Here is a 16,228-nt window from a genome sequence, read left to right on the forward strand (position 1 = left end):
TGCCACCACCTGCCCCAAGGACAGTGCCTTTTCCCTGTGGCAGGAAGGCTCAGCCAAGCCCCCAGCTCTGCACCACTTTCCCAGAACCTGGGAGAGATAAGAGCCCAGACAGAGTGCAGGGGGTGGGAATGGTTTCTGCAAAACAAACAAGAGCCCCTCATGTGCTTATGTCTCTCTGCGGTGTAGAAAGCCCTTTCACCTTTATAAATTTGATTATTATAGCATTTTATAGAAGCACTTAAGATGCTCTCTGTCACAGAAACAAAGAAACCGAGCCCCACAAAGGGAAGCCACTTGCTGGGGTCACACAGAACCCACATCTCTGTCCAATGACCCTTTGTTCTCCAGCTCCAGAAACCTTGCAGCTGCCAGCTTCCAGGGGGGAGTGGGGTGCCTTGGCCCAGAGTGGGAGGCCCAGAGTCACGCTCAGAATCTGCCCAGACGAGGTGCCGCTCTTCTAGGCCCAGTAAACTGAGCCGTGAGCTGGCATCTGAGGACAAGCTGGCTGGGTTGTTGGGGCAAAGGTGGGGAGTGAATCTTAGATGTTAAACCTGAATGCACAAAGGGCTGTTCACAGAGAAGTCAGATGTGGGTCAGACACACAGCCCTGAGAACCATGGGGCCCAGAGAGCAACCAAGAGCTGAGAGAGTGGAGGATGCCAGAGCCTGGGGCACTAGGCACACCGCCGGGTGACTGGGCACTTAGCCTGTGCCAGGCGCTACACGAAGGGTTGAAGATTATGGGAGAAAGAAGACCCAGGCCTGACTTTCATGAGTTTCCAACCCAGGGGAGGAGAGAGACTAGCCTACAAATTAGCATAGAGCTAGTAATAAATACTCCACTAGAGGGGCAAAGGAATGCCGGGAAACAGTGGAGGGAGATTCAAGCTGGACGAGGGGATCGGAATGGGTGGGGTGGCTCACATAATCCTGTTTGAAACAATAAGAAGCGCATGGGAGCCCGTGAGCCTCTGGACCATCTCCTGGGTCTCCCAGCGCCCACACCGCAGGGCCTGGCCAGGCACTCAGGGGCCCTGTGGTTTATGTCTGCCATTGCTGGCTCCTTCGAGGCTTGCATGCATGGGCACAGAAGTGCTATTTAAAGTTCTGGCAGAACGGACGACCAGAAAGGGACACGGCTCCCTTCCCGCCACCCGTGAATCCCCTGCAACCTAATCACACTGCTGGGCAGAGAAGGAAAGAGTAACACAGGCCAACTGCCTGGACCAGAAAAGAGACACTCCCCTTTGAAAGCTCCACGAGAGTCTGTCTTGCCCACTTATGTCACCCCAGCACCTAGCTCAGGGCTTGGCACAACTAGGCACTCTACTGGCTTCTTAGGTAGACAGGTGTGCGGGCGGATATGTGCCTGTGAATACACCCAGAGCAGATCAAAGAAGACTTCCTGGAAGGGAAGTCTAAGTCGAGTAGAGCGCTAAAGGATGAGCAACAGCTGGCCCAGGGGGAGGGAAGGAGAGGCTTCACACAGAGAAGCAGTATGGCAGAGGCCCAGAGCTAAGAGCAAGCAGGGCACTCAGGGAGGCGGGCCCAGACTCTGCAGTGCTTACGCGGATGTCCAAAGCTGCCAAGACGGTGGGACTGTAAGTGGCCGGGAAGGAAGGAGAAGAGGGCAAGATGGCAGCAGAGCCCCCTGGAGGAAGGGCAGAGGTCCTGGCAGCAAGTTGCCACCTTCCCTCCGGGCCCTGCCCCTCCTCACCCCAGGGTGGAGACAGAGGCTGCAGCTGAAAGATGAGGCTGTATGGAGCAGAGAAGTCTAACTGCAGACACAGTTCAGTTCAGTTCAGTCGCTCAGTTGTGTCCGACTCTTTGTGACCCCATGAATTGCAGCACGCCAGGCCTCCCTGTCCATCACCAACTCCCGGAGTTCACTCAGACTCACGTCCATCGAGTCAGTGATGCCATCCAGCCATCTCATCCTCTGTCGTCCCCTTCTCCTCCTGCCCCCAATCCCTCCCAGCATCAGAGTCTTTTCCAATGAGTCAACTCTTCGCATGAGGTGGCCAAAGTACTGGAGTTTCAGCTTTAGCATCATTCCTTCCAAAGAAATCCCAGGGCTGATCTCCTTCAGAATGGACTGGTTGGATCTCCTTGCTGTCCAAGGGACTCTCAAGAGTCTTCTCCAACACCACAGTTCAAAAGCATCAATTCTTCGGCCCTCAGCCTTCTTCACAGTCCAACTCTCACATCCATACATGACCACAGGAAAAACCACAGCCTTGACTAGACGAACCTTTGTTGGCAAAGTAATGTCTCTGCTTTTGAATATGCTATCTAGGTTGGTCATAACTTTCCTTCCAAGGAGTAAGCATCTTTTAATTTCATGGCTGCAGTCACCATCTGCAGTGATTTTGGAGCCCAGAAAAATAAAGTCTGACAGTGTTTCCACTGTTTCCCCATCTATTTCCCATGAAGTGATGGGACTGGATGCCATGATCTTTGTTTTCTGAATGTTGAGCTTTAAGCCAACTTTTTCACTCTCCACTTTCACTTTCATCAAGAGGCTTTTGAGTTCCTCTTCACTTTCTGCCATAAGGGTGGTGTCATCTGCATATCTGAGGTTATTGATATTACTCCCAGCAATCTTGATTCCAGCTTGTGTTTCTTCCAGTCCAGCATTTCTCATGATGTACTCTGCATATAAGTTAAATAAGCAGGGTGACAATATACAGCCTTGACGTACTTCTTTTCCTATTTGGAACCAGTCTGTTGTTCCATGTCCAGTTTTAACTGTTGCTTCCTGACCTGCATACAGATTAGAGATACCAAGGGAACATTTCATGCAAAGATGGGCTCGATAAAGGACAGAAATGGTATGGACCTAACAGAAGCAGAAGATATCAAGAAGAGGTGGCAAGAATACACAGAAGAACTGTACAAATTAGATCTTCACGACCCAGATAATCACAATGGTGTGATCACTCACCTAGAGCCAGACATCCTGGAATGTGAAGTCAAGTGGGCCTTAGGAAGCATCACTATGAACAAAGTTAGTGGAGGTGATGGAATTCCAATTGAGCTATTCCAAATCCTGAAAGATGATGCTGTGAAAGTGCTGCACTCAATAAGCCAGCAAATTTGGAAAACTCAGCAGTGGCCACAGGACTGGAAAAGGACATTCCGATCCCAAAGAAAGGCAATGCCAAAGAATGCTCAAACTACCATACAATTGCACTTATCTCACATGCTAGTAAAGTAATGCTCAAAATTCTCCAACCCAGGCTTCAGCAATATGTGAACTGTGAACTTCCTGATGTTAAAGCTGGTTTTAGAAAAGGCAGAGGAACCAGAGATCAAATTGCCAACATCCGCTGGATCATGGAAAAAGCAAGAGAGTTCCAGAAAAACATCTATTTCTGCTTTATTGACTATGCCAAAGCCTTTGACTGTGTGGATCACAATAAACTGTGGAAAATTCTTCAAGAGATGGGAATACCAGACCACCTGACCTGCCTCTTGAGAACTGCAGACACAAGTCCCAGTCAAAAGGCTCCCTTAGCGGTGGGCTTGGCCTGCAGCATGGCAGTCTTTCTCCCTCTGTGGTCTTTGCACAATGATAATAAATAGCCTGCCAGCAGGATCACAGCCACTGGGAGAGGGGGGCTCCAGGGACCCCAGCACTGGTCACATTTAGACATGCAGGAACAGTCCTTCAGATCGCCCAGGTTTCCAACCGTCAGTCATTCTCACACCAACCTGGTGAATTTGCCATTTCCAAGCGCCACCTGCGTGGCCAACACTACTCCTTCACCTCACCCTGACTGCCTGCCACTCCCCCAGCAGACAGTTTCCTGGCCCTGTACCCTGCAAAGGGAGGGGAGAGAGGAGGAGAAAGGACTTTCCACCCTGAAATATTCAGCAGGCCCTGAGGCCAGCTGATGAGCAGCTGGGACCCTGGACTGCATGCAGGCTGCTGCTCGGGCAGGCATCCTGAGGCCTCTCAGAAGCTGAAGCGACGTGACTCAGAGAGATGGCTGCATGGCGGGGACTCCGCCAGATCCAAGTTACCCAGGCCCAGCCAATGAAAACCAAACCCAGGACTTCCCCTGGAATCATGTGGTATAAATTATGTTGTTTCCTGCATGTTGCCCAGGAAGCAGAAGGGAAGCCTAGAGCTTCCGGTAGCTAGTATGAGAAATCAAGGAAGAATCTGTCCAAGAATGAAGCCACCCAGATGAGACCCAGTTCATGGAGGCAGAATCCTGACAATATCAGGTGGGCCCCTGGATCCAGCCAGACCTGAAGCCCTGGGCTTCTCAGTCATGTGAGCCAACACACACACTTTGTGTTTAGGATGTTGTGTGTTCTCATTGGTCACTTGCATCTGAAAGAGCTGTGACTTGTAATAGGAGCAAGCAAACCCTGAGACCCTCTTCAGCTCCTTTCAAACTGATGGTACTGGGGATCTGTATCGAAGCAAGTGACTCCAGGAAGAGCCCAGGCCCACGGGAAGTACTACAGAAAGGGGAGAACCTCCTTACCTGTGCTGGTTTGGCCATGGTCTCAGGTTCTGCAGCAGAAAACACTGCGGAGGAAAAAGAAATGCTGTGAGATGCCTCTGCACTCTGACTCCCTCTATTCTCTCCCCCAGATTTCCCCTCCTTTCCTTCCTCCCAAGGGAGAATGTGCTCCGCCTGCTCTTTCTCAATTGCTTCCAGCCCTTCAGGTTAAATCACAGCCAGAGATGTGGCTCAGGGACAGGCACATTTTTGGGAGGATAATAGATGGACTCTTTAGGGTCCAGGTGTTCACACCATGATGGGAAAGACTCCCAGAACTGGGAGAATTTGGAAGAGGAAGAGAGGACATGACCACTGACCAGAACAATTCCTCCAGGCCATGCAGGGCACTTTCCCAGATGCTGTCTCACCTAACCCTTCCAGCCATCCTTTCTGGCACCAAAGTCCCTTTTCTCATAGAGGAGGAAACTGAGGATGGGGAGGTTAAACAATTTGTCCAAGATCATACAGGTTAAATAGACGGCAGCCCACCAGGCTCCCCCGTCCCTGGGATTCTCCAGGCAAGAACACTGGAGTGGGTTGCCATTTCCTTCTCCAATGCATGTAAATGAAAAGTGAAAGTGAAGTCACTCAGTCATGTCCGACTCTTAGCGACCCCATGGACTGCAGCTCACCAGGCTCCTCCGTCCATGGGATTTTCCAGGCAAGGGTACTGGAGTGGGGTGCCATTGCCTTCTCCAAAACTGAATTACTACATACAAAATAGATAAAGAAGGACCTACTATATAGTTAATATCTTGTGATAACACATAATGGAAAAAAATTTGAAAAAGAATATACAGATATGTTGGAGAAGGCAATGGCACCCCACTCCAGTACTCTTGCCTGGAAAATCCCATGGTTGGAGAAGCCTGGTAGGCTGCAGTCCATGGGGTCGCTAAGAGTCGGACACGACTGAGCGACTTCGCTTTCACGAAAGTGGGTCACCTGCTGTCACCCCCCTTCGAGCGTTTGGAGGTATCATGAACCATGTTGCTCCCTGAGGGCAGTGAGGTCAAGGAGCTCAGTGTGGCTAGTATGGTGGCAGGGCGTGGGGTGGGGGCACTGGTAGGATGTGGCATCAAGGGACCAGTGCTTGAGGCCACTGTGAAGACTTCGGGTTTTTCTCTGATGGGACAGACCATGGGTGAGGGTGGAGAACGAACAAACAGGACACCCAATCTCATCGAAAGCGGTGTCAGGACACAGAATCTACAGGGGAGGAATAAGAAACAAACATATCTTACCCCAAAAGAAATGCAAAAGGGAATGTTACCTGCTTTGGAAAGGGGAAGAGAAGGGTGGAGGGGCTGGGCTACGAAGCCCTCTTGGCAGATGGGCAGAGATGGAAGAGATGCAACCTTGGGATTAGAGAAGAAAGAAGGACTAGGCTTTCCATTTAATTGGGACGGTACAATTTGATCTTTTTAAATCAGGTCTATGTATTACTTTTTAAAAGTAAAAGTAACAAACTCTTATCAGACTTAAATTCAGTAAGACCCCACAGGGAGCTGAACCAGAAGAGAGGGTATAAACGAAGGAGATGCTTAATCTGCCTGCTTCCCAGGTCTTCACATACCATCACCCCCAGCCTACACCCCCAGCCCCTGATCTCAGCGCATAATCCTGCTCTCACTCTGGGGCCACTGGAGACCTGCAAGAGAGTGGGAACACAGGTTTGGAGTCAGACAGACAGACCTGGACTCAAGTCCATTTTGTCACTATCTCGCCATGTGACTTTGGGCACATTGCTCATCTCTGAATTCAAGGTTATCTTAAGTACAAAACTGGGGCTTTCCCCTTCCTGCCTTGGGGAGTTGGAGGATGAGACTCAACTTATGTCAAGGCCAGGCAGAGATGTGTTCTCAGGAAGTGGTGGCCTTCAGTGTGCTGGGTGATATGCTAAGGACAGGGCTCTGTCGTGTTTATCTATGTGTCCCTACTGCCTGAATTCAAGTCCCCCAAACCAGTTAGCAGACAGACTTGAGTGAAGAGCAGAGGGCAGCGATTTGCCTGTAACCGCAGAGAGCTCAGAGCGGAGCTTGAGGAAACCCTGCTGTTTCCATGACAACCAGGGGCCCTCTGGTACAAAATTGAGCTCGCCTCAGGAAATGGAAACTCTCCCAGCGGGTAGGGAGCCCACATCTACCCCGAGGTTCAACCAGGAGCCAGCTCTGGGTTTCCCTAGGCCAGGGGGACAGTGTGGGCAAATGTGAGGGAGCACCAAGGTCAGCAGAGGAAAGGGACCACAGGAGGGGCAGGAAGTCACCTGCATCTCCAGCTTCAAAGCATTTTCCTTTGGCCTTGTTGCTGGAAACTTTAGCAGCTGGCGGCAGCCCAGGCCCATCTGGATGGCTCAGAGGAGGGGCCTCCAAGTCTTGGGGAAAATGCTCTGGGTTTTGAGAGCAGTTTGTGTGTGCCTCTAGCGAGCGCATGTCTTGTGTATACATAGAAAGCAAACATCGTCCAGAACTGCATGTTCTGAGTGCAGTTCAAGGGAGCTGAGCTTCGACAGCCCCTCCTCTGAGGGCTGGGGGAAGCTCTGGAGCTAATCACAGAGGCGCCATGGAGGCTTTACAAGGGGCTCTGATCCCTTCCAGGGTGACCCAGACCACACTTCTCAAGTTGCCTGAATAAATGTTTTACATCCAGTGTTTCAGAATCCCAGATCTAACAACCCACTGCTTCAAGTCCCTCACTTTCTAGACAAAGATAAAGGCATGTCAGGCCCAGACAATGGCCCACCTCTCCGCCTCCCATATTCAGGTCATCACAAGCCTCCACATAGCAGTGAGCCCTCGCTGCAATAGGACGTGAGGAAGAGGCCAAAGGAAAAGACCCAGGTTCGGTTCCCAGCCTGCCCCTCTGTTCAGACAAGCTCAGACAAGCCAGGTTGCCTCTCTCAACCTCAGTTTCTTCATCAGCAAAATGTGGACAATGTTACTCCATCTTTGGGAAAACCGGAAGTGTGGGTGTGAGAGATTTTTGCAGATACCATCCAGGGATTCTCACAGCAGAATCTCAGAACATCAGTCCTAGGAGAGTTCTCCCCCAAGGCCACAGGACTCCTCTCTATCCCCATCCTACCCTCAATATGCAAGTTTCATCATCTTGGTTGAAATAGCTTATCAAGACTGGCAGGTATGGCCACTCTACACTGGTGCCTCTCTCCTCCCAGAAGCTCTGAATCTCTTCAGACATGGATTTCCAGGCAGGTTCATCAGGACAGATCATTCCAGAAACCCATTCAAGGCAGAGTGGCCTCCTGGCCTTGTGCTTCTGTGACTACCTCCTGCCTTAGTCCTTCAGGCTGCCAGCAAACAGGACTGACTCCAGGAGGAACACTCCGGGGTACAGAATACCAGGGCTGGCTCGACCACCAACACCCAACTAGAGCATTGCAGAAACCGAGAACCAGACAGAAAGTCTCGTCCAAGTCCTGCAATAGGCATGGGCTTGGAGGTCAGACTCAGTCACAGCTTTACCCCCTAGCAATTTATAACTTTGTAAGTTACCTAAACATGAATCTCAATTTCCACATCTACAAAATAAAATCCCAAACATTTACAAAGGACACAGCATGGCATTTTGTAATTAAGACTGCAGGCTTTGCAGTCACAGCCTACATTCAAATTCTAACTGCTCATGGCCATGGGTGAATTGCATCATTTCTCTCTTACTCAGTTTCTTCGTCTCTAAATGATAATCTCATAAGGTTTTTGTGAATATTCAATAAAGTAAGGCAGGTAAAATACTTAGCATGGTGACGTGCAGAGTAAATGTTGAATTAGTGGTGCTAGCTTCTGGTAAGCGGACTTCCCTGGTGGCTCAGACGGTAGAGCATCTGTCTACAATGCGGGAGACCCGGGTTCGGTCCCTGGGTCGGGAAGATCCGCTGGAGAAGGAAATGGCAATCCACTCCAGTACTATTGCCTGGAAAATGCCATGGACAGAGGAGCCTGGTAGGCTACAGCCCATGAGGTCGCAAAGAGTTGGACACGACTGAGCGACTTCACTTACTTACTTAGCTTCTGTTAAAATAATCATTAGAGCAGTGATTATTAGTGTCATTAGAGCAGTGGTCTCCAAAGTGGGGTACCAGACACAATGATCCATTGGGCTGCAGGATGAGAATACTACAACTTACAACTTTTTAAATTGATCTTGGGACTTCCCTGGTGGTCCGGTGGCTATGAATCTGAGTTCCCAATGCAGGGGGCACAGGTTTAATCCTTGGTCAGGGAACTAGATTCCACACGCTACAACAGAGAGTTCACAAGACGTAGCTAAAGATCCCGAGTGCCTCATCTAAGACCTGGCACAACCAAACAGACAGATAAAAATAACAAGTTGATCTTGTCCTTTCATGCTCCATTTTTATGTCTGCTATACATGGGCGGAGGAGCCTGGTGGGCTGCAGTCCATGGGGTCGCGAAGAGTCGGACACGACTGAGCGACTTCACTTTCCCTTTTCCTTTCATGCATTGGAGAAGGAAATGGCAACCCACTCCAGTGCTCTTGCCTGGAGAATCCCAGGGACGGGGGAGCCTGGTGGGCTGCCGTCTATGGGGTCGCACAGAGTCGGACACAACTGAAGTGCTTAGCAGCAGCCGCATGCACATATAAAGTTAAAGATGCGTATTAGGGATAGAGGCTGACAGAAGTACAAAGTCAAGAATATGGACTCAATGGAATGAAGCAGAGGAAGGAGAAGAAAGAGGGGAGAAGAAGCACCAGCACGAGAAAAAGCACTTCTGTCTTCAAAACGCAGCCTGCCGGCTTTGGAGGAATTGAGTGCACTTTGGGGAGGAGAGAGATGTTGAGTATGAGGTCAGGTGTGGAGGGTAAGGGCAAATTGAGGAAAATTTTATAAATAATCTGGAAAATCATGCAAAAAAATCACCCAAACCTCTGTGCCCCAGGAGTGCCCAAGGGACTGCCCACTCCTCTCCAAAGGCCTTCTTCAATGTAGGCCCTCTGAGCTCGGCATTCAAGGCCCTTGACATCCTTCCTGATTTGCTTGCCCTCCTCTTCCTCCTCACCCACCACCACACCCTCTTTCCCCCTAAACCAGCTTCCACTAGCACTTTCCACTTTCACTAGCACTTTCTAACTAGTCTTCTGGCGTCAAAATCTGTGCTTTTTCAATTCTGACTTCATTAATAACCTCCTGGGGAGTTTTTCAAACTTAGCAAAGCATAAGACCACCTCTGGAGACTCAACAGGCCACAGATGAGGCCTGGGCTTTTGAAATTTTTGAAAACTTTCCTAAGTGACTCTAACTCTTCTAGGAAGCCAAGAGGGACTTTTCCCACCTTTGAACCACAGCGTGACTCTGAAACCATCTACTCGTGAGAGGCTTGGGTCAACTGCTGTGGATTTATCATTCCTCAATTAGATGGAGGCTGTTTGTCTTCAAGGTATTACAAGGGGAAAAAAAATCTATAAAAACACAATTCTTAGAGACATGCTCATTCTGTCCTCTCTGATAAAAAGCTGGGTGGATTTCCCTCCCTTTCCCCTCCCCCACCTCTGGTGGAAAAACCCGTTTACCTCCATTTGCACATTCCTTTTGATATAAAAGCAACTACTTATTCTCTTCTGAGCTGGTTCTAACATCTGCCTGGGCCAGTCATTGATTACTGAATAGAATAAAATCTTTTGCACATGATCATTTTTATATCTGTGTGAGTGATATAAAGGTTGAATCACTTTACCTTTTTACCTTTTCCTGAAAATCAATGTGTATGTTTCCTTAATGCACCCCCTACTACCAAGGGTGGTTTATAAGGATTGTTGAGTGAAAGATACTGAGTAATTTCCACGCTTTAGTGACTCCTTTGAAAAAAATCATAGAATAAAAAGAAATCATCTTGCCAATCAGTTTTCAAACTCATTATACAGCCAGGACAGGAAATTACTTGAGGGGTTAAGCAACTTTCCCCGCTCATACAAAACATTAGTGATTAAGCAGGGCCTCATTTTTCAAAACCTATATATTGAGTGCCTCCTGCATGCCCATTGGCAGGAGCTGGGGGGTAAAAAAGATGAAAGGACAGATGAATCTCCCACCTCGATGAAGCTGACAAATTTTTGTGCGGTGACCTGCATTTTTTTTTTTTTGACCACATATACCACCAGTAACAGAAGAAAAAAAAACATCATTCTTTACGATAAACTGTTTGAGCATGAGATTAAAAACATATATAGTAAGAGGCCTAACAGTTTCCTCTGGCATCCCAGGAAATCATCTTTAGTGTTTCCCAGGGTCTGCACACCCCTCTTGGAGGCCCCTGGGCTACAAAACCTAGATCCTCCCCTTTCTCCTTTCCTGATGGCTCCTCCCCACCACAGTCTGCAGGAAGACACCAAGGGCTAGCCCCTCCCCCTGCCAGGACCTGCCTTAATGAAGCCAGAGTAAATGCCTTTCCTGGCCCTGTGCCCGGGCACACCCCCTAGCTCACAGCACTCGGATTTCTTAGAGAGCAGTGTCTTCCCCTCTTGTGACCCAGAACCATTGATCCTCAGGCAGGATAAGGGCCCAGGAGACAATCTGGGATGGCCTAGGTTTGGAGTTGGACTGGCCTGGGTTTGAATCCCAGTTCAGGCCACTTTCGTGAGCAACAACAAAGCACAGTGTCTCCCAGCACACAGGCAGGAGCCAGACTGCCCGAGACTGGAGCCCGATCTGCCGTTGAGGAGCTTGAGTGGCCTTGGGCATGTACTTAGCTTCAAATGTAAAATAGGGGATAAAATAGTGCCTACCTCAGAGGAGTTGTGGTGAGCGTGAAAAAAGTTAACACATATCTAGAGCTTAGAAGGGGGCTTCCCAGGCGGTTCAGAGGTAAAGAATCCACCTGCACTGCAGAAGACACGGGTTTGATCCCTGGATAGGGAAGTCCCCTGGAGAAGGGAATGGCTACCCACTGCAGTCTTCTTGCCTGGGAAACCCAAAGGACAGAGGAGCCTGGTGGGCTACAGTCCATAGGGTCACAAAAGAGTCGGACACAACTTAGTGACTAAAGAACAACAACAGTGCTTAGAAGACATCCTGGAACACAGGACACCCTATGTAAATGTTAGTGCTCTTTCTACCCCAAACATCTGATAACTGAGTTTACACATATGCAGAAAGGGCATGGTAACAGCATCCAATATATCAAGGGTTCAGCCAAGATCTGGTAAGTTAGAAGGTTCAATAAATAATAGAAGTTACTATTTTATTATTATTTACAAAAACACCCGTTTTGTAGATGAGGAACCCGAGGCTCAGGTCATCTGTTTCCTCAAGCACCACACCCTTCTGAGATTCTAGCAGTAGCACCTGATTCTCTGGGCAGGGCGCTCTCAGTTTACAAAACACTTTTTCACATCTGCCATTTTATAATTGGAGAAGGAAATGGCAACCCACTCCAGTGTTCTTGCCTGGCGAATCCCAGGGACGGGGGAGCCTGGTGGGCTGCCGTCTATGGGGTCGCACAGAGTCGGACACGACTGAAGCGACTTAGCAGCAGCAGCCATTTTATAATCTCGTGAGGGTGAATATCAACCTCACCCTCATTTTACAGATGCGGGATCTGAGGCTCAGAGAACCCAAGCTCAGGCATTCCTCCTTAGCCAGTCTCTGGGGAGAGCTTCTCAACCCCAAAAGGAAAGGGAGTGTGGCTGGATTCCAAACTAACACGTTTTAAAGGATGAATAAAGGCTCCCTGACCCAAGACTTCTTCTCCTCTTTTGAGATGGAGCTAGAGGAACAGGCAAGTTGAAAATCAGGGTCGAGACCACATCCTGTGCTTTGTCCTCACCCAGGAAGCATCTTGGAGGGGTTGGGTGGGGTGAGGTTGGGGACATGACTGGACCTCTGTGGAAAATTCTAGAATGGTGCATGAAGACCCAGCAGCTGCAAACCATTTGACCAGCCGGGTCCCCTGAGCACAGCTCTTATCCCTCTAAAGAGGAAGGGGACTAAGGCCCAGAGCGGTAGTAGTGTGCCTGGGGCCCCGCTGGCTAGTGCAAGGCAGAGGCTGGGGCTGGGTGTGGCTGGAGCGCCTCTGGGTGCTGCAGTGCAGATGTTCCAGACGCTGGCGGGCACCCAACACTGCAGAGCTCCCCGACCCCGTCTCAGGAATGAGCCCAACAGGCCAGGTCCCTGGCTTCCCAGGGGCAGCCCCCTCTTCTGCACACTCCAAGACAGAGTCTGCTTCAGTAACAGCTGCGGCCCTTACCCAGAAACCACAAATATTTTCTGTATCCCAGCAGCCTGGGCCTCAGGAACAAAGAGTGGAAGGCAAAGAAAGATGGATGAGTGACTGTCACAGCTGCCCAGGGGGATGGGTGCCTCTGCCCCACCCTATTCCCCACAATCCTAAGGCTCAGAACAGTTGAATCCTAGACCACCAGCGCAGCAAGAGGCAGTCAGTCAGTTCAGCAGACTTTCCTACAGAAGGGTAACTAACGCACAGAGCGGGAAGGGATTTGCCCAAGGACCCCGACCTGGAACTGTGACCCAACTTTTCACTGACCCCTAGGCCAGTGCCCTCTGCCTTGGTGCAGAGCTTGTCAGCCAGAAGGGCAGGGTCCATGACAACTGAAACTGGGAGGCCATTCACCTCCAAAGTGGAGGCTAAGCAGGTCATGATAACAGGCTGGGTCAGTGCGGCCGGCAATTTAAGGTGTGCTTTGGGTAGGGGAGGAAGAGGAAGTGAGAGGAAAGGGTGGACCAGGGAAACCAGAGCTCTTTTACAAACTCCGGGGCCTATGTCCAAATTTGGAATTGTCGGTGAAGACCCACCAAGGTTCAGAGGAAAGGAAGGGGAGGGAGGAAGCAAAGGACCACACCCCGCCCCTTCCCCTTGCTAGGCCGAGCTGGGTAGGCCAAGCTTCCCAAGCTTGTTATCAAGACTTCCCAAATCTGTCATCATTCTCTGCAGCCGACAAATCAATTTTCACAGCCATTGCTTCCTCTGAGAGGGGCTGGGTTTTTCAGTTCTGGACTTGGAGACAGAAACTGAGGCTCAGAAAGGGCATGCTAGGGCTTCAAGGTCACACTGCAAGCTGCTGGTGGAGCCAGGATTGGATTCAGGGAAAATCACACCCATGCTAGTATATGAGGTGTCATCTGAGGCCCCCAAGCTTTGGAAAGGCCAACCCTGGACTGAGGGGATCAGGAGGAAGGGTGGGGCCTCCACGCCATCACAAGGCCCCTGGAGCCCAGCTGGGAGTCTCCTCTAGAAGAGAGGAGTGGTCCCTAGAGGGCGGGCGGGTCCACGGGGCCCTGAATTGTGGACAGCCTGCCCCTCGTCGGTCAGCACACAAAGGGCCCTCCCTCGGGGACACACACAAGCCATTTCAGGTGCAGCCGCAGGGTCTGATTCTTTTTGCCCAGTCTTCGGCTCCAGCCACACCCTTCCCTGCGGGCCCTTAAACCCCCACCCAGGTGCCTCCAACCCCGGGCCTTCAAAGTCTCTCAAGCCCCGCACGGCAGGGGTCCCGGGGCCCCCCGCCCCTCCTCCACACCCTCTGCAGAGCAGCACCCCCTGTCCCCTCCCTCCTCCTCTCCTTTTCTCCTTTCCAAGCCGCAGCCCGCGCGCCCTCCGCCTCCGCTTCCCCGCCTGCGGCCGTGGATTTGCTCCACTGCGCTGCCCCAGACACGTGCTGCCCGCGACCCTTTCGGGTTACCGCGCCCTCGAGTTCCCGGTCCCCGCGCCCCTCCCCGGAGCCGGCGGCAGGCGTGGGTCAGCGATGACTGGGCGTTTACGGCTGTCCCTTCAGGTCCCTACAACCCCCACCCCCTCCACCTCCCGCAATGAGTTGGGTGGGGGGGCTCCGCTGGAGCGATCCCGTTTCCAGCCTCAACCTACTCACCCCGCGGCGGAAGCCTCCCGTAGCGGACGGACAGAAGGGCAGACCGACACGCGGACGCGGAGCTCGCTGGGTCAGAGCCCGTTAGCAGAGCTGTAGCAGCTGCAGCGCAAGGGCGGGCCAGGACAGTCTTCGGCTCCCGGGCCGGACACGTGGCGCGCGGGGGCCAATCGGGCTCGCCTCGCCTCCCCCACCCCCACCCTTCCCCCATCCCCAAACTCAATCGCTCCTGGAATCTTAGAATGTCACCGGCCGGGAGGGGCCTCTCCAGGAGAACCTCCGTCCAAGCTCAGTCCCGGGACCCGCGCGACCTGGAGGGAAGGCGGACTTGGCCAAGGTCACTCGGCCATTTAGGACCAAAAGTCAGAGCTTCCGACTCCAGTTCTGTACGCTTTCCCCCAAATTCCTACTGCTCGCCCTAGCTTTGTTGAGAAACAGGACCTTGAAGCTTAACAAAGTTAAAGCCAAGCATTTAATCTGCCTGATCAAATTCTATTCCTCAACAGCCTCATCAGGTCTGTGACATGACTTAGCCACTTTCCAGAGGAGAGCCCAGAGAAGCCCAGTTTTTAAACGAAGGTCACACAGCTAGTAAGTTGTGGAGCGGGGATTCCAACCTGGGCCAGGTGATTCCGGAGGGTCGCTTGCTCCAGCTTTGCTCTGGGGAGCGCACAGTCCCCAGGAAAGGGAGACAGACTAGTAGTTATAATTCGGGGCTGTGGGGGGAACCATAGAATAATTAGAAAGGGATAAACTTTGGGAATCCAGAGGAACTGAGAATGACTGTCCCCCAGAGGATTTGTAATGACTTCCTGCAGGAGGTGATGCTGTAGTAAAATCAGAAGTACTTCCCACCCTCACCCACCCCTTAGAAATTCTGCGTTGATGGGAAGATGGCAATCCTGGGCTGCTGAGTCTTCATAGGCAAGACTCTTAGATGCTCTGATTTTCAATTTGCTCAACCAAAAGAGGGATCATCAAAGCTCCTTCCAAATGTTGTCTTCAATCTGTCATTAGTTTAGAGAACTCTAGCAAGGAGTATGTTCATCTATTGATTCCCCCAACATTTACTGAGCACCTGCTTCATGCTGGGCACTGAGTTGGGAGACCAGGAAACAAATAGTAAATGAAGCCCAGACCTGCCCTCAGGGAGCTTCTCTACTCTTATGGAAGACAGATGGTTAGGTCTTTGTTAATATAAAGATTATGTAGTTACAATCTGGCAGCAATAAAAGATGCTTTAATGGCAGATGGATCCTGCCTAACCTACATCTTTGTAGGGTTGTAGGGACCTGAAGGGACAGCCGTAATGAGAGTGGTGTTAAATTGTGACCAAAAGATGAATGGAATCTAGTAGGAGACTAAGAAGAAATTAAAGTAATTAATGGTTTAAATAAGTAATTACACGATTAACTTAAGATGACATCTGCTCTCAGCAGAAGTGTTACCGGACACGGGTTCCTGCAGAATAACTCAAAGGTATTGCTATGTATATTCATTCAGGAGGACCAGGACCCTGCCTCAAGACTGCACTATTTTCACTGCTCCTCCTTTGTTTCTACACCCCCTCCCTTCCCTGATTAGCAACTGTTTGAACTTACCCCCTTGGAACTCAGGGAAGGTCATGGAGGCTGATGAAAGCCTGTTTTTCTACAAACAAGAAATGGGGATGCAGAAAGGATTTATATGTGGGAGCCCCACAGGGTCCTGCTTGGCTTCAGAAGCAACACCTTCCGAGATGGAAGGAGGCTGGCTGGCCCAAGCAAGGATGGAGGTGAGGTCTCCTCAAGCATCATAACAGTATCTGCTATTTATTGAGAATTTTGTATGAGCCAGGCACCGTTATAAAT

At 50.7% G+C, this 16,228-nt stretch overlaps 1 protein-coding gene across 3 annotated transcripts in view; it reads right to left on the reverse strand.

The window, feature by feature from the left end:
- The window catches only part of ANXA6 (annexin A6), a 46,840-nt gene extending 32,356 nt beyond the window's left edge, over window positions 1–14,484 (reverse strand). The window contains exons 1-3 of one of the 3 annotated variants that reach the window (XM_005209561.5): window positions 14,382–14,484; window positions 5,794–5,878; window positions 4,500–4,543 (exon numbers count right to left, since the gene is read on the reverse strand). In XM_005209561.5, the coding sequence (XP_005209618.1) occupies window positions 4,500–4,517 (18 nt within the window). In that variant the 5' untranslated portion in view covers window positions 4,518–4,543; window positions 5,794–5,878; window positions 14,382–14,484. The remainder of the gene's footprint in view (window positions 1–4,499; window positions 4,544–5,793; window positions 5,879–14,381) is intronic. The other 2 variants (XM_010807429.4, NM_001103224.1) reach the window with 2 other exon arrangements.
- Window positions 14,485–16,228: the final 1,744 nt, after the last annotated feature.

Source organism: Bos taurus, chromosome 7, assembly GCF_002263795.3.
Source record: "Bos taurus isolate L1 Dominette 01449 registration number 42190680 breed Hereford chromosome 7, ARS-UCD2.0, whole genome shotgun sequence".
In the NCBI taxonomy this organism is placed as follows: domain Eukaryota; kingdom Metazoa; phylum Chordata; class Mammalia; order Artiodactyla; family Bovidae; genus Bos; species Bos taurus.